General features: G+C 45.1%; 1 protein-coding gene across 4 annotated transcripts in view; it reads left to right on the forward strand.

Annotated features, from left to right (window-relative positions):
• Nucleotides 1-24,602, forward strand: part of actr3b (actin related protein 3B) — a 151,502-nt gene that overhangs the window by 19,904 nt on the left and 106,996 nt on the right. For 3 of the 4 annotated variants that reach the window (XM_072508188.1, XM_072508186.1, XM_072508187.1), the window contains exon 2: nt 18,934-18,989. The exons of the other annotated variant lie outside the window; for it this stretch is intronic. In XM_072508188.1, the coding sequence (XP_072364289.1) occupies nt 18,934-18,989 (56 nt within the window). The remainder of the gene's footprint in view (nt 1-18,933; nt 18,990-24,602) is intronic. 4 annotated transcript variants of the gene reach the window in all.

Genomic DNA, 24,602 nt, shown 5'->3' on the forward strand with positions numbered 1-24,602 from the left:
TGAGGAAGTGGCGGGATTCTCCGAAATGGAGGCAGAGCGTTCGCGCCGTCGAGGTTCACGACGACGCGAAACGGCCCCTATCCTGACTGATTCAGGGCCCGATAATGGGCTAGGAGCAGCGCCGCGTCATTTACCCGCGTCAAGGCGCCGCCGCATACATGACTCGGCCGGCGCCGCATAACTGGCGTCACCCGCGCATGTGCGGGTTGGCCGGCGCCAACCCACGCATGCGTGGTTGCCGTCCTCTCCGAGTCCGCCCCGCCAGAAGATGTCAGACGGATCTTGCGGAGCTGCGGAAGAAAGGAGGTCCTCCTTCAGAGCGGACGGCCCGACGGTGGTGGGCACCGATCGCGGGCCACACCCCATTTGAGGCCCCCCCCCCGGTGCAGGATCTCTTCTCCCCCCCCCCCCCCCCCCCCCCCCCCCGCCTTCCCGCGCAGTTCCCGCCGGCAGCGACCAGGTGTGGACGGCGCCGGGGGGACCCCGCCGTTTTGGCCTGGTCGCTCGGCCCATCTGGGCCTGAGAATAGCAGGGGTGCCGGAGAATCGCCATTTTGGGTGTCTCGGGCGATTCTCTGGCCTGCGCCGCGCGGAACTCGACGGGGCCGTTTGCGCCGCTTGGGAGAATTGCGGGAGGGATTTGGACCGGCGTCGCGGGAAAATTTGGCGACCCAGGCGATTCTCCCAACCGGCGCGGGAGCAGGGAATCGCGCCCCCTGTCTTTTCTCCAGGGTGGACATAAAAGATCCCATGACACTATTTTGAAGAAGAGCAGGGATGTTGCCGCCAGTGTTCTGGCCAATATTTATCTCTCGATCAACATTGGAAAAAACAGATTATCTGGTCATGATCTCATTGCTGTTTGTGGGAGCTTGCTGTGTGCAAATTGGTTGCCGTGCTTCCTACCATTACAACAGTGACTATACTTCAGAAGTACATCATTGGCTGTAAAGTTCTTTGGCAGATCCAGTGGTTGTGAAAAGTGTTATGCAAGTTTTAAAAAAAATTGAGTTTATTTTTGATCATCAAAATTTAGTAGTTCTATGAACTTTATTGCATTTAATTGTGCAATACCCATCCTTGTTTATATTTGAGAATTTTTAACCAATGTTATTAAAATATCTGAACACTTATTTATAGAGCTGCTTTTTTTCTCCTCTCTGCTGCCCTACATTGTTGCATTAATTTTTGTAAATCACCTCCAACGTCCTCATTAACTTGTTTTGACATTTTTAGCAGGTAAGTTTGGAACAGAGTGGTATTTGTCGCTTCTGTATACAAATGTGCTGCTGTGGTCTCCTCCTGTTAGATCAATGGTAATTCAATTTGTGTGACTCTTTAAATCGGTAAGATCGATATGAGGGCTGATAATGCCAATGTGTGTGTCACTTGGAGAAAGATAAATAATTAACTTTATGGCTTTTAAAAAAAAAAAGAAAGCCGATATGTTTTAACTGCTCTTGGTTTTGTTGTGTACAAATTTACCACTTCATTTGAAACAGCAGCTGTTTATTTTCTAAGTGTTGTGGACATACAATTACAAGTGAATCTGCTTTATTTAAAGCTGTAATCCACTGTATCTGCTAAGTTATATTTACCATTGTAAAACCAAGAAGTAAAGGAGTCTATCTTTTGTATTTCTATATATTTGCTACGAGTTGAGATCTGCAAAAACATTTTGTGGTGAAATTGGTATGTTTGCTGCAATAATACTACTTTAATTATCGGATTTCTCATTCTTTATTAAATAATTGCCCATGTCGATTTGCCACAAGTTCCATCAACTAATATCCCCTTCTACCCATTCCATTCCTTTCATTTCTCTCTCTTATTGTCCCCATCCTACGTCTTCTTCCAAAGGCTATCCATTCTATCCCTCACATGCCATCTTACCTGACGATATCCTGGGGAGAGGGAATCGGACTTCACCTGACGGTACCCAGAGAGAGTTGGCACCTTGCTTGACACAGTGAAGATTATCTTCCACTTCCAACCCCGCCCCCCAACCCCCGGCCCACAAAATCTGCCACTACCATCAACTATGGCCAGGCGAGCGAGGCGAGTTTCGCACATCTCAAAATTCAAAAAGCAGTCAATGGAATTGGGTTTATAAGAAAAAATTGGAGTTAGCAGCCACTTTCTGAAACAATCATCTCACTTTATCACTTTAACCTCCATAAATCGCTTCAATCCCTGTCAAAAATGTGCCCCGTGTACCTCCACATGCATGGAGTACCACCCACTACAAATTCACCGAAGTGCAAAGTGACCAATTGGAACAGTGCAGACGAACAAAAACTGCATTACCACCATTTGAGAAGGTTGTTCATTGACGAGTGATCCACCCCTATGAGGAGCAGTATTTTCTCATGTGTTTTTTGTTTTGGGAATAAATTTGTCTTAGTTTGCTATCTACACCATGCACTGACTGAAGCTTTAATGGCACATGGGTGAACTGTGTGACCCATGTCCGAGCTCCCAAAAGGTCTTTGAACTGGAACATTTACTCGATGTTTCTCTCTCCATAGATGCTGCCAGACCTGTGTTTACATAGTGTTAGGATTTTATTTCACATTCCCAGCATTTTGCTCTTTGCTTGGATGATCTATGCCATGCCTTCCACTGAGGCTTATCTGAAATAATCCAGACATTTGGGTGCATGAGTGGCCTGAGGTGCATCTTCTTCCTTTTGAACTTGAGTATTTAGTTGAGTAGGGTGATGAAACTCAGAATGTGACCATAGAATCTCTACAGTGCAGAAAGAGGACATTCAGCCCATCGAGAAGCATCGATCCTCCGAAAGAGCACCTTACCTAGGCCCATCCCGCGACCCTGTAACGTAATTCTATACATCTTGGGGCACTAAGGGTCAAATTAGTACGGCAAATCCACCTATCCTGCACATCTTTGGATGTGGCACCTTGTGATGATGCTTATTCACTGTGCTGCCTCCTCGTTCTTGGGACCGAATCTATTTTGAGAGCAAGAAGCAGCATTGCAAGTACAAAAACCAAATGAAAATATACATCTTTACTAAAAGAAATTCATACTGTTACATTAGCTATATAATCTAATTTCTTGTATGTTTAACTTGGGTATTGCAACTTTTATGGGGAAGTTGGATAACTATTTGAAGCAGAAAAAAATGTAGAGCTATGAGAAGAGATAGGCCTATACCTATTGGAGTTTAGAGGAATGAGATGATCTGATGAAAAAATATGAGCTTGAGGGGACTTGACGGGGAGGCTGCTTACCCCAGTTGGGAGTCTAGAACTTGGGGGCGGAGAGGGAGGCACAGCGTTAAAAACTAGGGGTCTCCATTCAAAATGGAGGTAGGGAATTCGTTTTTTCTCAGAGCGTCAGTAGTTGGTGGAATTCTCTTCCTCCGAGGCCGGGGCAGTCAATATGTTCAACGGTTGAGCGAGGTTTTTGGTTGACATGGGAGTCCAGGGTTACGGTGAGCAGTCAGGTAGGTGGAATTGAGACAGCGATCAGATCAGCCATGATCTTATTGCATAGTGGAGCAGGACTGAGGCCAAATGGCCCACTCCTCTTAAATCTTGTGATTGGAGCCGTGGTAGAAATATTGAGTTGTAAAAGCAATGTGCTGGCCAGTAAAATGGGCTGAATGGCCTCCTGTGCAATAATAATCTGTGGATTGGAGGAGAGTGAAAATGCAGCATATTAGTTGCTGACTAAGAATCCATATATTTGATGTGGAAAAATATCCACATCAAACAAAGTGCTATTAAAAGCAAATGTAGCACCTCACAACTGCATTCAAGAGGTGCTGTGGGCCATTAGAGTAGCAGATTTGTATTCCATCACAATCAGTGTATTCATGGTCAGGCATATACCACACTTCACCACCACGATGAAGACAGGTCCTTGGTTCGATGAATGTTGTGGAAGAGCGTGTCCGGTGTGTCCAGGCATATCGAGAAATGAAATGAAATGAAAATCGCTTATTGTCACAAGTAGGCTTCAAATGAAGTTACTGTGAAAAGCCCCTAGTCACCACATTCCAGCGTCTGTTCGGGGAGGCTGGTACGGGAATTGAACCGTGCTGCTGGCCTGCCTTGGTCTGCTTTCAAAGCCAGCGATTTAGCCCTGTGCTAAACCAGCCCCTGAGGTGCCGAGCAAGTGGAAGATGCAACGCAGGACGACATGCATGCTAAACAGTAACAGCTGGATGCAATAGGCAGAGCTGAGCATCCCATAACCAATGCTTAAAACTCTGTCAGCCTGCTTAACCCAGCCATGGTGGATAATGGAGCAGCTAATGGCGGCAAGTCTTCACGAACATCCATCTACAACAATGGCGGAGCCCAACAGAAGACAAGGGTGAGACATTTGAAACCATCTTCCACTAGAAGTGCCAGTGGATAATTTGGGAGTAAATTCACCACATGGACTGCAATGGTTCAAGAAAAGGTTCCATTATACACCACTGCAATCTGCAGTGCAAAATAAATGTCAGTGATACCCATATCCCAAGAATGAAGGCTTCTCTTCTAAATTATCCAAAGGAATAATTAGTACTGTGGACAAAATGTGACGCAAGTAGTAATTTTTCTCAGCTGGGTTTCTCCTGTATTAACAAATTGCACAATTGCATGTGGACTTAATGTCTTTGTAACAGTGCTCATCCTCGTGCTCCTATGTATGCATGTAGTGTCACCTATTTTTATTGCATGCAAGAAGTGAACAATAAGTTCTCCTTCAGTCACTGAATAATTTCATACCTGGATATATTTAACTAGGTGTTCTGAGTTTTTGTGTAATTATGATTTTAATAAAGATTTGTTCAAATCCAGTTGCTTCTGATGCCATTCTGAGTCCGTAATGTAAAGATTGGTGGTTGAATTAATGTTTCCACTGACTGTGCAGCATCTTAAAAAAGGATGCAAAGCTTCCTTATATGTGCATGGGAACTTTGCTGCAACCACTTTGATCATTGTGCCTTTGTGTGCTCCTCATCAGCTATCTTTTCTAATCCAATTAGATTGCATAGTATTTGCAGCACAGAAACAAGCCATTCAACCCAACAGGTCTGTGCTGGTGTTCCATGAGCCATCTCCAATCTGTCTACAAAACCTTCTATTTCTTTCTCCTTCATATACCTGCCTAACTGCCCCTTCAATGCATCTATTTACCTCAACCACTCCATTTGGAAACAAAGTCCACATTGCCATCACTGAGTCAGGAAATTCTTATGCTTTAGTAATTATCCTATATTTCTGAGTTTTGGTTGCCCATAAGTGGCACCATCTTCTCGATGGCTATGTCTACCCTACCTATCCCCTTTCATAATTTTAAAGACCACGGAGGGCCTTCGCTTGTCTTTCCTGATTTTTGCTCTATTTCATGATTTCCTAGAAATCATTTATGCACTTTCTGCAGAGCTGCAATCACCATTTTGTTTGGTAATATGGAGAACAGAAAATACACTTAACTGCACTGAAATTAATTTGCCATTCACGCGCCCATAGTATAAGCTTGTTAATATCGTCTTGTGTTTTGCTGCAATCTTCCTCCTTATTGAATATACCCCAAAATTTTGAATTGTCCACCAATGTTAACGTACTACTTCTGATTCCAGAGTCTGAATCAAGTTTTTTTTTTTTTTTTTCCGATTTTTGGCTTTTAAAATTCCGACCATAAAGGTTACGCTAACTGGCCTATAGTACCATGGATTTGATTTGCATTTCAGTCCGATTGTCTTCGCAGTTGTATAATGTAGCTCACATTCTAATAACTCCGAAATGCAGGGGGTGTGATTTTAGGGAGGAAAGAAATCACCGTTTGAACCTCCTTTTTAATGCACCTTGTTGCCTACTGTCATCCCCCAAATATTTCAGGATTGTTTTTCAGTTAAGGAAACCTAGCGGCAGAAATATAGGCCATTCAACCCCACTCACCTTTTCCATTATTCCGTTATATCGTGACTGATCGATGCTTCAACTCTACTGTCACTCATCCTCATCCATATCCTTCTGCACTGTAGATTCTATGATATCTCATTTGCCGAGGAAAAATCTATTAGTTGTGGAAAATTTCAGTTGACTGACCGTGCAAAGGCTTTTGAAGTGTGAGCTTCCGATGTGGATAAGGGCTTCCTGATTTCACTCGTGAAACGCCTAACTCTAATTCTAAACTCTGGTACCAAGGCAGAATATAGCAGAATTTGCATTTTGGGTCAATGACCTTTCGTCAGAACAGATCTGATGAAGGGCCACTGACCAGGAACATTAACACTCTTTTTCTCTCCACAGGTGGTGTCTGACCTGCTGAGTATTTTCCTGCACTTTCTGTTTTAATTTTGGGTTTCTCGATAGTGCTCTCTTTCTGTATTCTTCTATCAGAGGAAATAGTTTCTCCTTGTGTATTGTATTCAATCCTTTTGATAATTTTAAAGACCTTTTGTTAGATCACCCCCATGATCTTCTAAATTTGGCCTGTCCAATGTGTGGACTTCTGGCCTGATGTCCACAAAGCCTCAACCCCGATGTAGCCCCTGGAGATAGTTTCGAAATGGAGGTAGTTTTGAAATGCTGGTAAGTGTACTGGAATATTCTGAAGAGATTCTTCCTCCAATTGTAGACTGTTTTGCTCCTGCGTTTGTTGCTTATAGGCTCACTGGGCCTCATGGGGATGGGGGGTAACTCCTTCTGAACTGGTTTGGGGAGGGAGAGACTCGCTGCTGGGCCGGAAAAGACTGGATGTAATGGTGCAGCCAGGTCACGGTGCTTGTGGCAAGGCGTGGTGAGGATAAAACGACTCACTGTCTGGGGTGTGGGAGAGAATGTGAGTTGAGGTGTGGGAAATGCATGTCTGACTTATTCGCAGTCTCAGAAGTGTCAGTTGCCCTCACCCCCACACACCAATACACAATTACACTCACTCACACGGTGAATGAGCATCAAGAGATTGGGAGTGAACCAAATAAATACTCTGTCCCTCTCTCAATCTAACGTGATCTTTATTTATTAATCAACTAATGGCTTTGACATTGCTTAATTTTTGCTCAGCAAGTTGTTTCTTATCCTCCTACCACAATGCTTTTTAAAAAAGAAATGATTAATATTGAAACTTACTCATTGGCCGTTTGAGTGAGATGGAAATGTGGCCCTTAAGTAAAAAGGTTGGACAAGCCTGTTATAAATTCAAAGGAATGCAAGCCAACCTGTCCTCCTAATTCAGTTATGTCAGGACTGATTTGTTTCTCAACTCTATTTACCCATCAATAGAAGCTTTCAAAATGCCATTGAATCATCTGAAAAGGGAATGTAAAAACACATAGCAAGAGTTTTACAGGTATTTAAATAGGAAAAGAGTAAATACAAATGAGTGTTTACCCTCTCAGAATGGGGAGTTAATAGTAGACAATAAGGAAATGGTGGACGAAATTAACAGATATTTTGCTTTTGTATTCACGATAAAGCATACAAGAAATATTCCAGTAACAGGGAAAGGAACAAAGAAATGTACAGCACAGGAACAGGCCCTTCGGCCCTCCAAGCCTGTGCCGACCATGCTGCCCGACTAAACTACAATCTTCTACACTTCCTCGGTCCGTATCCCTCTATTCCCATCCTATTCATGTATTTGTCAAGATGCCCCTTAAATGTCACCGTCCCTGCTTCCACCACCACCTCTGGTAGCGAGTTCCAGGCACCCACTACCCTCTGTGTGTAAAAAAAAAAAAAAAAAAAAAAAAAAAAACCTGCCTCGTACATCTACTCTAAACCTTGCCCCTCTCACCTTAAACCTATGCCCCCTAGTAATTGACCCCTCTACCCCGGGGAAAAGCCTGACTATCCACTCTGTCTATACCCCTCCTAATTTTGTAGACCTCTATCAGGTTGCCCCTCAACCTCCTTCGTTCCAGTGAGAACAAACCGAGTTTATTCAACCGCTCCTCATAGCTAATGCCCTCCATACCAGGCAACATTCTGGTAAATCTCTTCTGCACCCTCTCTAAAGCCTCCACATCCTTCTGGTAGTGTGGCGACCAGAATTGAACACTATACTCCAAGTGTGGCCTAACTAAGGTCCTATACAGCTGCAACATGACTTGCCAATTCTTATACTCAATGCCCCGGCCAATGAAGGCAAGCATGCCGTATGCCTTCTTGACTACCTTCTCCACCTGTGTTGCCCCTTTCAGTGACCTGTGGACCTGTACTCCTAGATCTCTTTGACTTTCAATACTCTTGAGGGTTCTACCATTCACTGTATATTCCCTACCTGCATTAGACCTTCCAAAATGCATTACCTCACATTTCTCCGGATTAAACTCCATCTGCCATCTCTCTGCCCAAGTCTCCAAACAATCTAAATCCTGCTGTATCCTCAGACAGTCCTCATCGCTATCCGCAATTCCACCAACCTTTGTGTCGTCTGCAAAGTTACTAATTAGACCAGTTACATTTTCCTCCAAATCATTTATATATACTACAAACAGCAAAGGTCCCAGCACTGATCCCTGTGGAACACCACTGGTCACAGCCCTCCAATGAGAAAAGCATCCTTCCATTGCTACTCTCTGCCTTCTATGACCTAGCCAGTTCTGTATCCACCTTGCCAGCTCACCCCTGATCCCGTGTGACTTCACCTTTTGTACTAGTCTACCATGAGGGACCTTGTCAAAGGCCTTACTGAAGTCCATGTAGACAACATCCACTGCCCTACCTGCATCAATCATCTTTGTGACCTCCTCGAAAAACTCTTATCAAGTTAGTGAGACACGACCTCCCCTTCACAAAACCATGTTGCCTCTCACTAATACGTCCATTTGCTTCCAAATGGGAGTAGATCCTGTCTCGAAGAATTCTCTCCAGTAATTTCTCTACCACTGAAGTAAGGCTCACCGGCCTGTAGTTCCCTGGATTATCCTTGCTACCCTTCTTAAACAGAGGAACAACATTGGCTATTCTCCAGTCCTCTGGGGCATCACTTGAAGACGGTGAGGATCCAAAGATTTCTCTCAAGGCCTCAGCAATTTCCTCTCTTGCCTCCTTCGGTATTCTGGGGTAGATCCCATCAGGCCCTGGGGACTTATCTACCTTAATATTTTTTAAGACACCCAACACCTCGTCTTTTTAGATCTCAATGTGACCCAGGCTATCTACACACCCTTCTCCAGACTCAACATCTACCAATTTCTTCTCTTTGGTGAATACTGATGCAAAGTATTCATTTAGTACCTCGCCCATTTCCTCTGGCTCCACACATAGATTCCCTTGCCTATCCTTCAGTGGGCCAACCCTTTCCCTGGCTACCCTCGTGCTTTTTATGTACGTGTAAAAAGCCTTGGGATTTTCCTTAACCCTATTTGCCAATGACTTTTCGTGACCCCTTCTAGCCCTCCTGACTCCTTGCTTAAGTTCCTTCCTACTTTCCTTATATTCCACGCAGGCTTCGTCTGTTCCCAGCCTTTTAGCCCTGACAAATGCCTCCTTTTTCTTTTTGACGAGGCCTACAATATCTCTCGTTATCCAAGGTTCCCGAAAATTGCCGTATTTATCCTTCTTCCTCACAGGAACATGCCGGTCCTGAATTCCTTTCAACTGCCACTTGAAAGCCTCCCACATGTCAGATGTTGATTTGCCCTCAAACATCCACCCCCAATCTATGTTCTTCAGTTCCCGCCTAATATTGTTATAATTAGCCTTCCCCCAATTTAGCACATTCATCCTAGGACCACTCTTATCCTTGTCCACCAGTACTTTAAAACTTACTGAATTGTGGTCACTGTTCCCGAAATGCTCCCCTACTGAAACTTCTACCACCTGGCCGGGCTCATTCCCCAATACCAGGTCCAGTACCGCCCCTTCCCTAGTTGGACTGTCTACATATTGTTTTAAGAAGCCCTCCTGGATTCTCCTGACAAACTCCGCCCCGTCTAAGCCCCTGGCACTAAGTGAGTCCCAGTCAATATTGGGGAAGTTGAAGTCTCCCATCACCACAACCCTGTTGTTTTTACTCTTTTCCAAAATCTGTCTACCTATCTGCTCCTCTCTTTCCCGCTGGCTGTTTGGAGGCCTGTAGTAAACCCCCAACATTGTGACTGCACCCTTATTCCTGATCTCTACCCATATAACCTCACTGCCCTGAGGTGTCCTCCCACAGTACAGCTGTGATATTCTCCCTAACCAGTAGCGCAACTCCGCCACCCCTTTTACATCCCCTTCTATCCCGCCTGAAACATCTAAATCCTGGAACGTTTAGCTGCCAATCCTGCCCTTCCCTCAACCAGGTGTCTGTAATGGCAACAACATCATAGTTCCAAGTACTAATCCAAGCTCTAAGTTCATCTGCCTTACCCTTAATACTTCTTGCATTAAAACATATGCACTTCAGGCCACCAGACCCGCTGTGTTCAGCAACCTCTCCCTGTCTGCTCTGCCTCAGAGCCCCACTGTCCCTATTCCCTAGTTCTCCCTCAATGCTCTCACCTTCTGACCTATTGCTCCCGTGCCCACCCCCCGCCATAATAGTTTAAACCCTCCCGTGTGACACTAGCAAACCTCGCGGCCAGGATATTTATGTCTCTCCAGTTTAGATGCAACCTGTCCTTATATAGGTCACACCTGCCCCGGAAGAGCTCCCAGTGGCCCAGATAACGGAAACCCTCCCTCCTACACCAGCTGTTTAGCCACGTGTTTAGCTGCTCTATCTTCCTATTTCTAGCCTCACTGGCACGTGGCACAGGGAGTAATCCCGAGATTACAACCCTAGAGGTCCTGTCTTTTAACTTTCTGCCTAGCTCCCTGAACTCTTGCTGCAGGATCTCATGCCCCTTCCAGCCTATGTCGTTAGTACCAATATGTACAACGACCTCTGCCTGTTTGCCCTCCCCCTTCAGGATGCCCTCTACCCGTTCGGAGACATCCTAGACCCTGGCACCAGGGAGGCAACATACCATCCTGGAGTCTCTCACATCCACAGAAGTGCCTACCTGTGCCCCTGACTATAGAGTCCCCTATTACTATTGCTCTTCTGCGCTTTGACCCTCCCTTCTGAACATCAGAGCCAGCCGTGGTGCCACTGCTGCTGCTGTTTTCCCCTGATAGGCTATCCCCCCCCACAGTATCCAAAGGGGTATACCTGTTCGAGAGGGGGACAACCACAGGGGATTCCTGCACTGACTGCCTGCCCTTTCTGGTGGTCACCCATTTCTCTGCCTGCACCTTGGGTGTGACCACATTTACATAACTGCGATCTATGACGCTTTCCGCCACCTGCATGCTCCTAAGTGCATCCAATTGCTGCTCCAACCGAACCATGTGGTCTGCGAGGAGCTCCAGTTGGATGCACTTTCTGCAGATGAAGCCATCCGGGATGCTGGAAGCCTCCCGGACCTGCCACATCTCACAGTCAGAGCACTGCACCCCTCTAACTGACATTGCGTCAATTAATTAAAATTAAAAGTTTAAAATTTTTATTTTTTAAATTTTTAAAAAGTTACTGTTAACTATCTGTTTCCTAGCACTAAATTTCTAATATAAATGTGAAAGCTAAATATAGTACTCTCCAATCTCTGGCTTAGATACCCCTCTAAATTATAATTAAGTAATTATGTTTAATTAGTTACCAATGCTTAATTTTTTTAATTTAGTGTAGATTCCCAACCAGCCACTCGGGTCACAGCTTTTCTGTGATGTCACTTCAGTTTCCCCCCCCCCACACACACACACAATTTGAAAAAGGTATAAAAGTAAAAATGAGTAAAAATCACTTACCTACCTTCTTAACTTCTGAGTGTCTTAGATGTTCTCAGGTTCTCTCCCTGACAGAGACTGCTCCTCCTCCTCCGAACGGCTCCCGAAACTAGGCCGCAATCTTTTAAAATCTGGAAGAGGGGAACTTGGCGAAATTACAATCACGAGGGCAGCTGTAATGAGGAAACTGATGGAGCTGTGGGCTGATAAGCCTCCGGGTCCTGATGGACTTCATCACAGGGTTTCAAAAGAGGTTGCTAATGAGGGAGTCGATATGTTGGTGTTAATTTTCCAAAATTCATTAGATTCTGGAAAGTTTCCATCAGACTGGAAAGTAGCAAATATAACCCCTCTATTCAAGAAGGGAGGAAGACAGAAAACTATTAAGGCCAGTTAGCATGACGTCTGTCATGGGGAAGCTGTTCGAATCGATCATTCAGGAGGTTGTAACTGGGCACTGAGACAAGCTCAAGGTAATTCTGAAGAATCAGCATGGTTTTATGAAAGGGGAATCCTGTATAACCAATTAACTAAAGTTCTTTGAAGGAGTAAAACGTGTTGTGGATAGAGGGGAGTCTCTAAATACCCTTGGGGCGATTCTCCGAGCCCCGGGCCGGAGAATCGTCGCAACCGCGCCACGACGCCCCGACGCCGGCGCACGATTCTCCGAGGTGCGGAGAATCGGCACCATTTGCGCCGGCGCGTTTGACGCGGTTCCGGCCGCGGGCGGCTGGAATTGGCCGGGCCGCCAATTCTCTGGCCCAGATCGGCCGAGCGGATACGACAAAGTCCCGCCAGCGCCGTTCACCCCTGGTTGCTGCAGGCGGGAACTCTGCGCAAAGGGTCGGAGGGGTGGCCTGTGGGGCGGGGAAAAGCGATCTTTGTTGCCCATCCCTAATTTCCCTTAAGGTGAGCTGCCTTCTTGAACTGCTGCAGGCTATTTGGTGTATGTACACCTGTTATTGGGGAGGGGGTTCAAGGATTTTGACCCAGTGAAGGAACAGTGATATATTTCAAAGTCAGGATGGTGAGTGGCATGGAAGAGAACATAAAGGTGGTGGTATTCCCATGTATCTGCTGCCCTCGTCCTTCTAGATGGGAGTGGTCATGGGTTTGGAAGGAACTGCCCAAGGAGAGTTGGTGAGTTCCTGCAAGGCGTTTTGTAAATGGTACACAGTGCTGCTACTGAAGTCCTGAAAGACGTGCTTGTTAGGTGAATTGGACATTCTGAATTCTCCCTCCGTGTACCTGAACAGGTGCCATAGTGTGGCAACTAGGGGATTTTCACAGTAACTTCATTGCAGTGTTAATGTCAGCCTACTTGTAACAATAAGGAAGATTATTATTACTACTGTACATGGGTGGTGGAGGGAGCGAATATTTGTGGAAGGAGTGACAATCAAGTGGGCTGCTTTTTCCTGGGTGGTGTTAAGCTTCTTTAGTGTTGTTGGATCTTCACTCATCCTGGCAAATGGAGTGTTCCATTCCACTCCTGACCTATGCCTTGTAGATGGTGAACAGGCTTTGAGGAGTCAGGAGGTGTACTGTGCAGGATTCCTGGCCTCTGACCTGCTTTTGTAGCTACAGTATTTATGTGGCTAGTCCAATTCTGTTTCTGATCAATGGTAACCTCCAGGATGTTGCTGGGGGGGGGGGGGGGGGGTCAGTGATGGGAATACTATTGGTTGCCCAGGGGCGATGGTTTGAATCTCTCTTATTGGGGATGGTCATTGCCTGGTGCTTGTGTGGCATGAACATTACTTGCCACTTGTCAGCCCCAGCCTGGATATTATCCAGGTTTTGCTTTATTTGCATGTTGACTGCTTCAGTGTCTGAGGAGTCACGAATGGTACTTAATGTTGTGCAATCATCAGCGAACATCCCCACATCTGACCTTGTGTTGCAAGGAAGGTCATTGATGAAGCCACTGAAGATGGTTGTGCCTAGTACATTACCCTGAGGAACACCTGCACTGATGTCCCAGAGATGACTGACCTCCTCCAACTACAACTATCTTCCTTTGTGCTGGTTATGAATCCAACCAGTGGAGAGATTTCCCCCTGACTCCAGTTTTGCCAGAACTTGATGCCATACTTGATCAAATGCTGCCTTAATGTCAAGGGCTATCAGTCTCCCCATCCCACTGTAGTTCAGTTCTTTTGTCATGTTTGAACAAAGGCTGTAATGGTCAAGAGCTGAGTGTCCCTGCAGTGAGCAGGTTATTGCCAAGTGCAGCTTGGTAGCACTGATGATTCCTTCCATCATTTTACTGATGACTGAGATTAGACTGATGGGGTGGAAATTGGCTGGGTTGGATTTGTCCTGTTTTTTCTGTACAGGACATAGCTGGGCAATTTTCTGCATTGCTGGGCAGATGCCAGTATTGTAACTTTACTGGATCATTTTGGCTTGGGCCGCAGCAAGCTCTGGAGCTCAAGGCTTCAGTACTATTGCTGGAATATTGTCGGGGCCCATAGCCTTTTCAGTATCCAGTGCCTTCAACCGTTTCTTGATATCACGTAGAGTGAATCGAATTGGCTGAAGACTGCCACCTGTGATGCTGAAGACCTCCAAAGGAGACCGAGATGCATCATGCAGTTGGCAATTCCTGCTGGAGATGATTGCGAATGCTTCAACCTTCTCTTTTGCACAGATGTACTGGGCTTCTCCATCACTGAGGATGGGGATGCTTGTGGAGCCTCCTCCTCCTCCAGTGAGTTGTTTGAATTGTCTACCACCATTCACAATTGGATGTGGCAGTACTGCAGAGCTTAGATTTGGTCCGTTTGAACTCTCTTCCTCAGAAGGTGGTGGAAGCGATGGCATGATGGTAGTGCCACGCCATAGAATCCAATACAGAAGGAGGCCAGTCAGTCCAACGAGTCTTCACCGACCCTTCGAAGCAACCTCGGCCCACTTTCCCACCCATCTTGTAACCCTGTGCATTGATCATGCCTAATCCACCTAAACTGTATACCTTTGGACTATGCGAGGAAACCAGCTGACCTGGAGGAAACCCGTGCAAAATCCACACAGTCACCCAAGGCCGTAATTGAACCTAGGCCGCTGGCACTGTGAGGCAGCAGCACTAACAACTCTGCTGCCCGAACATGAGGAGGGTATCTTCAATGTGAAGACGGAACTTTTGTCTCTTCGAGGACTGTGTGGTGGTCACTCCTACCGATACTGTCATGGACTGAGCATCGACGACAGGCAGGATAATGAGGGTGAGGCGGAGTATGTTTGTCCTCTTATTGGTTCCTTCATCACCTGTCACAGACCCAGTATAATAGCTATGTCCTTTAAGGCTAGGTCAGTAGGTGGTGCGACTGACCCACTCTTGGTGATGGACATTGAAGTCCCCTACCCAGAGTACATTGTGCTCTTGCTGCCATCACTGCTTCCTCCAAGTGTTTTTCAACATAGAGTACTGATTCATCAGCTGACAGTGGGTGGTACGTGGTAATCACCAGGAACTGATGCCAGGAGACTTCATAGGGTTTGAGTCTCTATGTTGAGGACTCCCAGGGCAATTCTCTCCCGATTGTATACCATTGTGTTGGTGGAACAGGACAGGACATTCCTGGGGCTGGTGATAGCAGTGTCTGGGACATTATATATAAGGTATGATTCTGTGAGTATGACTTGTGTTGGTGGAACAGGGTATACCTAAGGATGGTGATAGTGGTATCTGGGACGTTATTTATAAGGTATGATTCCATGAGTATGACTATGTCAGGCTGTTGCCCTCCCAATTTTGGCACAAGCCCCCAGATACTAGTAAGGAGGACTTTGCAGTGTCAACAGGATTGGGTTTGCTGTTGTTATTTCTGGTATCTAGGCCCGGTTTCTTTCTTTCTTCACTGATTTGCAGTGGTCAGGGTCCAGATTGCTAGATTTCGCGAGGTGTACGAGCCCTCGGGAAGCCCGGAGGAGGCCTCGCCCATCATTTACCGGCTGCTTCCCTCTCCAATTCCAGCGGGACGTGGCTGGTAGATCGTGTCCGAGGAGAATCTTTTTCTCAGAGGGTTATGTGACTTTGGAACGCTCTGCCTCAGAAGGTGGTGGAAGCGGGGTTGCTGAATATTTTTCAGGCAGAGGTAGATTGATTCACAAGAATTAAAGATTATTGGGGGGTAGATGGGGAATGTGGAATTTCACCCATACAGATCAGCCATGATCTTATTGAATGGCGGAGCAGGCTCAAGGGGTCGAATGGCCTACTTCTCCCATTTTGTATGTTCGTGGGAAAGATTTGCAGGGCTGCTGGGGAGTGGCATGGAGGTGAATTAATTGCCCCTTCACAGGACCAGCATAGACACCAATGCGGCAAATTATCTCCTTCTGTGCTTTGTTCTGTGATCCCAAAGATATTTGACACGTTAAAAACACAAGGATATCTCAAGAGGGATTGTGAGAGGTTTTAGATTTCTAGCCCAAATCTCTGCATAATCCTGCAAACATCCTTGGAAAATGTCATGGGACATTTTTAACCATACATATAAATGCTACTTCTCTCCAATTCATTATTGGATGTACTAATAATAATCGCTTATTGTCACCAGTAGGCTTCAATGAAGTTACTGTGAAAAGCCCCTAGTCGCCATATTCCGGCGCCTGTTCGGGGAGGCCGGTACGGAAATTGAACTTGGCTTGTTCTGCATCACAAGCCAACTGTTTAGCCCACTGTGCTAAACCAGCCACTGTGCTAAACTATAGAAGCATGGAATAAAATCCCGACAGTCCAGAAGGAGGCCATTCAGCCCATCGAGCCTTCACCAACCCTCTGAAAGAGCATTTTACCGTGGCCCACTCCCTATAACCCCATAGCTCCCCTAACCTTTGGACCCCACGGGATAATTTAGAATGGCCAATCCATCTAACCTGCACATCTTAGGCCCGTGAGAGAAAACCGGAGCACCCGGAGGAAACCCACACAGACACGGGGCGAATGTGGAGGAAACTCCACACAGCCAGTCACCCAAGGTTGGAATTGAACCCGGGTCTCTGGTGCCAAGAGGCAGGAGTGCTAACCACTGTGCCACCATGCCACCCCATCTCTTATGAGAGACTGTTTTACTTTAAACAAATGTTGAACTGGTTTATTGCTTCTCAACTCGGATTTTAAAAAATATATTAAAAGCTAAGTGCAATAAAACTACAGACCTAAAAGCTATTTCTGACAGTTATTCTCCCTCCATTTTCCTCACCACAGCTCTCTCTTTTCCAGTTCTCCAATCAATATTCACTTAATTTACATGGGCTCTGAGTCTCTCTGACCTTCATCCTCCAGTTCACAAGCACCAAGCTCTCTCCAAATTTGCACTGGCACTTCACCTTTGTCAGATTTGTGATTGTTGATGTGAAAACACTCCAATAAACTGGAAAAATAAAATTTGTCTTTTCCATAGTTTCTATCAATTCAAATGACAAGCCTGCTTAGTTTATTTTCTAATTTTTAAATTGAACCAAGGTCTTTATCTTGAGCTATTGCTATCAATTGAACCTAATCTTTCTGTCAGATGACTAAAGTGCAAGATAGAATATTAAAAACTACCAAACGCCCCTCATCTATGCAGCCACTTCTTATTAAGACCATAGGACTCAGGCTATCATGTCCCTAAATCTTGTTGGTCTTTTGAGTTCCATTTGGTTTTCCTGATGCCGTTTTTCCAATGATGGTGATTTGTTATAAGCTCCTTTTTTCTTGTTGATTTTCTCCTATTAGTGGGATCAGCAGAAACACCCTAGCATGCTGGACTTGCCCACCTCCAAGGGAATTGTACAGGTTTGCCACGGAGGAGTAGCTTGGGCCCAAATCTACCATTGCCTAGCATGTTACTTCAGTACCAACTGGTACTTTCTTGATGGTGGTGTGTTAATTGCGTTTTCAGGATTCATGTTGACCTGAAAGGGCAATTTAAAAACTCAAGGGGGAATCTGGCTCAAGTATCCTATTTTAAATAAAAATGTAAACTTGCAACTATCTAAATTGGAACAAGTCAGGTTTTAAACAGGGGAGACCCAGCAAGATAAACACCTATCCTATTTGGATGACCTAATTGTTTTGGGGGAGGGAATGAGGACTCAGTCTGCCTCGTTCACTAGTTGTATCACTACTTTTTGAAGAATTTTGCAGTTATCTTGTGTGCTTTGTCATTAATATTCATAGTCCTTTTCTACCCTTCCTGACATCTCTATTATCTTTGACTCTGCAGGTTATTCCAACCTCCACTCGTGGTGCCTGTACCAATTGTCTTTTTGCTGATCTGGGGGTGGGGGGGGTGGCAGGGGGTGAGAGGCACCCTGTATCCAATGGAGGCACCTGCCCTGACAAACTGGCGGCACCCCCCCTGCTGGCCAGTTGATTGGCAGGCAACTGTCTAAGGTGATTGGCACGATTGACTAAAGGCAGTTCCAAATGCCAAGGAGCCATTGATCCAGAGACCCAGGTAAGTCCAGGGTCTGCTGGAGTCTGGATGGCAGATCCTGGCACAGTGGGGTGGGGACTGGTTTGGAATGCGAGGGTGCTGCTGTGAATACCATGGGGCGTGTGGCCTCTGACCACAGCTGGGCTGGACATCGGCCATCGCAGTTAAAATGCCAGCAGTGCCAGGAATGAGGACAAAAGCCATTGAAAGCTGAGGTGGGTATGTGATGGGCAAGGTGCCCCGAACATGGCATTCAAATTCAGGGCTTCTCCACCTGCCAGCTGCTTCTGTAAGCGGGCGTAAAATTCCACCTTTGTTTATGAAAAAAAAACGTTAGCTGGGGTACTGGGTTACGGGGTAGGGTGGAGGTGTGGGCTTAGGTCGGGTGCTCTTTCTGGGGACTGGTGCAGACTCGATGGGCCGAACGGCCTCCTTCTGTACTGTAAATTATATGATTCTATGAGTGTTACATGATATGGTCACAAGGAAATGCCTGTCTCTTTTTTTTTGAAACTCAAATGATTTTTTGTTCTCTTATGAAAGCGAAACCTTTTATTCTAATGCACTGTATGAAATAGAGGCCAATTTACATGATCAATTTGCTGAAGTGAATGTTAAGTTTTTTTTTTAACCTTTTGTGAATATGTTTTCAAAGCTTCGTCTGGCACTATTTTGGGTTTCTTTAAACGCAGTAAAGCGAAACATTTCCTTCACTATTTTTGCCTTTAACATTTAAAGAAAAGTCTGAAGTACTCTTTTATTCCCTGTCTCCTACAGGTATACAAAGCTCGGCTACGCAGGTAACACTGAGCCGCAATTTATCATTCCTTCATGTAAGCACTATAAGTGTACCTTTTTAATTATCTACAATGTTACCTTTAAGATGTATTTTGTGCAAGTTTTATTCTATTTATTTTGTTTGAGACGGTACAAGAATATATTAATGAGTGGCAGGTTCAATGGGGAAATGCTAAATTTTAACTGAAACAATGTTTGTCGAATCCTGGTGTTATTTCCGAGGGGTAGATTGTAGTACAGAGTACAAGTGTGATATTGTCCATTTTGGCATGTTGAAAGATTGTAGAGCTCTGAGATGCAGAGGGATCTGGGTGTCTTAGTGCGTGAATAGCAAAAGGTTGGTATTCGGATGCAGCAAGTAAATAAGAAAGGTAATAGACTGTTATCACTTTTTGTGTGAGGAATTGAACACAAAATTAGGGCGGTTATGCTGCAGTTGTATAGGGTACTGGTGAGGCAACATTTGGGGTGCTGTGTACGTTATTGGACACCTTGGGTGGGATTTTCCAGACCTTCCCACCAGTGGGATCTTCCAGTCTAGTCAAAGGTGACCCACTGCAGTGGAGCAGCCAGCGAGCAACGCCAACTGTTATTGACTTCGGTTGGACCAGAATGGTGAGCAATTTCCCGCAGAGGAAAACATGCGGAGGTTTTCTAGTCCTTATTTAAGGAAGGATGTAGATGAATTGGAAGCAGTCAGAGAAGGTTTACTACACTAATAGAATGGGTGTGTTCTCTCATGAGGAAAGGTTGGATAGGCTCGGCTTGTACCCACTGGAGTTTATAAGAGTAAGAGGGGACTTGATTGAAACATGTCGGGTGGAATTCTCCAGCACCCCCGTGGCAGAGGCAGCTCACCATTGGCCGCTGGCGGGATCTTCCGGCCCTGTCACAGTTTATGCAGATTTACATTCCCCAGGGAACCTGCTGCGGGTGTTGACTTCGGCAGGACGAGAAGATCCTGCCGGCGGGGAAGGGCTAGAGAACTCCGCCATAAGATCCTGAGTAGTCATGATCGGGTGCATGTGGAGAGGGTGTTTCCTCGTGTCAGAAAGTCTAGAACTAGAGGTCACTATTTAAAAATAAGGGGCCACCCATTCGACATGGAGATTTTCTCTCAAGAGGGTTGTGAGTCTTTGGAACTCTCTTCCTGAAGAGTTCTTTGAATATTTGTAAGGCAGAGGTGCAATGGGAGTAGAGGGGGAGGAGTAGATGGGTTATCAGGAATAGGTGGGAATGTGGAGTTGAGGTTACGAGCAAACCAGCCATCATCTTATGAAATGGTAAAGCAGGTTGGAGGGGCTGAATGGCCTACTCTTTCATAGGTAGGAGCTCTGTGCTGGATTGTTGCTACTAAGATCAGATTCTTTTTTTTGGATGTAGTCTGACTTACGATGGTCTCTTACCCATTTGGCAACTGCTTCAGCTCACTGACTCTGTCGATAATCTCTGTCATCTTTCAATCTAAATGCGACTGTACCAGAACAAAGGTTGTTGGGTGAACTCTTTGCTGTGACATTTATAACGTGTCTGTGGCATAATTCCCTTATGTTGGAATACTGTTCCTTGGCAATAGGGTTACAAATTTGTCTCCCCACCCCATACAGTTCATTTCAAAATCTCTGCTCCACTCCTCTGAGAATGGACAGATGGTCAGAAAGGCAGAGGAGTTAAAGTAAGACCGAGAGCCAATTCCTGCACACCGGTTCATTCCTCCAAGACCACCACTTCAGGACTGTATTGATGGAGGCAAGAGAGCAAATATTGCTCCTTACCTTTGTCATTTGAGAGTACCTTTAAGAAATGGGTGTTTAAGAAATGGGTGTTTATTAGTGATGTCAGTGTGGGTGGAGCTGGGCTGTCTGTCAGCTTTTTGCTTTTGTTTTAAGCTGTTTGCTGCAGGGTGTGTTTTAGTTTTGTTTTCAGTGTTGGGGCTGAAGCCAGACAGAGCAGGTGTACTGCCATGAAAAGACTGTCTCTTGATCATTTGGTGAATTCAGAATTATAAATGTTCTCAGTAGTGAATGTAAACCTAATGTGCTTTTGTTAAAAGGTGCTTCTTTTGTCTTCTGAATGTTGTTTGGGAAGTTATTAAGGATTACTTAGTGTTGTATTCTTTGGGGGTTGTATTTGAATTGATGGTTGCTAAGATGTTCACTATGTTTTAAATAGAATAGAATAAACATTGTTTTGCTTTTAAAAAAAAAAAAATAGTTTCCCATTTCTGCTGTACCACACCTGTAAAGTGGGCCGTGTGCTCCCCATACCACACTCTATTAAAAGTTGTGGGTCAGGTGAACTCCATGATACACTTTGGGGTTTTCTAAACCCTGGCCCATAACACCTTTCTTGCAAAGGGTCTGAAACCTGTCATGGATTGTTTGTATTATATATTAAAGCTGCACTTTGTTTAAGCAGCAGTCAACATCCTGGGGCATTTGGGTGGAGGAGGGGAAGAATGTAAAAAGGGCCACAAATTGGCTCTGGATCACTTTACATTGACATCCAAAAGAAATTTCACCTCAATAGACTTGCAGTGAAGAGGGAGCTTCCATTCTTTTTATCCATGTTTTCCACATTAATTTCTTCGCCCTCTGCATCCATAACCCCTGTTTTAGCTTGTGGTTTATCATTAGCTTGTATCCTCAAGCTATCAATTTGGTCAAATGGAATTCCTCTTCCTTCAAACTGATTTCCTTCCCCCCCACCCCCTCCTCACCCCACCCCTGCGCATGGCAGAGGTAGTAAATGACTACTTTGTATATCTTTACGAAGAAGGAGTATGCTTTCCTAGTGAAAATGAAGAGGAAGCATTTGAGTTACTTGGTGGGTTAAAAGTGATACAGAGGAGGTATTAGATAGGCTGCCTCAAGTTAAACCTAAAGTTGATAAGACATCAGGATCAGATGAGATGTATCCAACGATACTGAGGGAGGTAAGGGTGGGAATTGCGGAGGCACTGGTCATAATCGTCCAATCCTCCTTCGATGCAGGAGTGGTACCAGAAAACAGGAGAGAGTACACCATTCTTCAAGAAAATGTGCAAGTATGAGGCCAGTGACTACAGGTCAGTCAGTTTAAACCTGGGTGGTGGGGAAACTTTAGAAATGATAATTTGGGACAAAATTAAGGAAAGCCAGCACTAATCTGTTAAAAGAACATCATATTTGTCTAACTTGCTTGAGTTTATCAATGCGGTAACCGAGAGATGATGAGGATAATGGGCTGATGTGATGTACATTCACTTCCAAAAGACATCTGGTAAAGTATCATAACAGGCTTGTCAAGGGGATGGAATAAAAGGGGCAGCAACAGCATGGATATGAAACTGGTTGAGTGACTGAATATTGAGAGCAACGGTGAACAATTTTTTTGGTCTGGTAGTTCCTGCAGAACCAGCTTTAGGGCATCTGCTTTTCCTGATTAGATATTAAAGATTGAGACTAGAGTGTGCAATTTCAAAATTTGCAGCTGATCCAGAACTTTGGAAGTGCAGTGAACTGTGAGGAGGATAGTGATGAGCTTCAATGGGACATATGCTAGTGAAATGGGGCGATACAATTGAATGCAGTGAAGTGAGTCATTTTGGTGGGAAGAATGAGGAGAGGCAATATAAAACAAGAGTACAATTCTGAAGGGGGTGAGGGAACAGAGGGACCTGGGTATACATGTAGAAGTCATTTGAAGGTGATCGAGCAGGTTGAGAATGTGGTTCATGTGGAGTACAGCAAGCAAGTTATGAAAACACATTTTTATAAAACACTGGTTCGGCCTCAACTGGAGTATTGTGTTCCATACTGGCAACCGCACTTTAGGAAGAATGTGAAGGCATTAGAGAGAATGAAGGGAGAATAGTTCCTGGGGTAAAGAATTGTAGTTAAATGGATAGATTGGAGAACATCCGGACATGCCAACACTTGTGTTAGGGTTAGGAGTCAGCCACTCAGTCCTTCGACCCTACTCTGTAAGATTATAGTGAACTGATTGTAACCTCAACTCCACCTTCCCGCCTACCTCTGATAACCTTTCACCCCTTGCTTATCAAGAATCTCTCTGGCTCTGCCTTAAAAATATTCAAAGGTTCTGCTTCCGCCACCTTTGGAGGAAGAGAATTCCAAAGAAGAGAATTAGCAGTCGAAACACTTGTCAAGAGGAAGAAGGAGGCTTATGTAAAGGTGAGACATGAAGGTTCAGTTAGGGCGCTCGAGAGTTCCACGTTAGCTAGGAAGGACCTAACGAGAGAGCTAAGAAGAGCCAGGAGGGGACATGAGAAGTCTTTGGCAGGTAGGATCAAGGATTCTCTGGGAAGCTATGGAGGAAATTGCTGAGCCTTTGGCTTTGATCTTTAAGTCATCTTTGGCTTTGATCTTTAAGTCATCTTTGTCTACAGGAATAGTGCCAGAAGACTGGAGGATAGCAAATGTTGTCCCCTTGTTCAAGAAGGGGAGTAGAGACAACCCCGGTAACTGTAGACCAGTGAGCCTGACTTCTGTTGTGGGCAAAATCATGGAAAGGTTTATAAGAGATAGGATGTATAATCATCTGGAAAGGAATAATTTGATTAGAGATAGTCAACATGGTTTTGTGAAGGGTAGGTCGTGCCTCACAAACCTTATTGAGTTCTTTGAGAAGGTGACCAAACAGGTGGATGAGAGTAAAGCAGTTGATGTGGTGTATATGGATTTCAGTAAAGCGTTTGATAAGGTTCCCCACGGTAGGCTACTGCAGAAAATACGGAGACATGGGATTCAGGGTGATTTAGCAGTTTGGATCAGAAATTGGCTAGCTGGAAGAAGACAAAGGGTGGTGGTTGATGGGAAATGTTCAGACTGGAGTCCAGTTACTAGTGGTGTACCACAAGGATCTGTTTTGGGGCCACTGCTGTTTGTCATTTTTATAAATGACCTGGAGGAGGGCGTAGAAGGATGGGTGAGTAAATTTGCAGATGACACTAAAGTCGGTGGAGTTGTGGACAGTGCAGAAGGATGTTACAAGTTACAGAGGGACATAGATAAGCTGCAGCGCTGGGCTGAGAGGTGGCAAATGGAGTTTAATGCAGAAAAGTGTGAGGTGATTCATTTTGGAAGGAATAACAGGAAGACAGAATACTGGGCTAATGGTAAGATTCTTGGCAGTGTGGATGAGCAGAGAGATCTCGATGTCCATGTACATAGATCCCTGAAAGTTGCCAGGGTTGAGAGGGTTGTTAAGAAGGCGTATGGTGTGTTAGCTTTTATTGGTAGAGGGATTGAGTTTCGGAGCCATGAGGTCATGTTGCAGCTGTACAAAACTCTGGTACGGCTGCATTTGGAGTATTGCGTGCAATTCTGGTCGCCGCATTATAGGAAGGATGTGGAAGCATTGGAAAGGGTGCAGAGGAGATTTACCAGAATGTTGCCTGGTATGGAGGGAAGATCCTATGAAGAAAGGCTGAGGGACTTGAGGCTGTTTTCGTTGGAGAGAAGAAGGTTAAGAGGTGACTTAATTGAGGCATACAAGATGATCAGAGGATTGGATAGGGTGGACAGTGAGAGCCTTTTTCCTCAGATGGTGATGTCTAGCACGAGGGGACATAGCTTTAAATTGAGGGGAGATAGATATAAGACAGATGTCAGAGGTAGGTTCTTTACTCAGAGAGTAGTAAGGGC

The sequence above is a fragment of the Scyliorhinus torazame genome, chromosome 6 (genome assembly GCF_047496885.1).
Source record: "Scyliorhinus torazame isolate Kashiwa2021f chromosome 6, sScyTor2.1, whole genome shotgun sequence".
In the NCBI taxonomy this organism is placed as follows: Eukaryota; Metazoa; Chordata; class Chondrichthyes; order Carcharhiniformes; family Scyliorhinidae; genus Scyliorhinus; species Scyliorhinus torazame.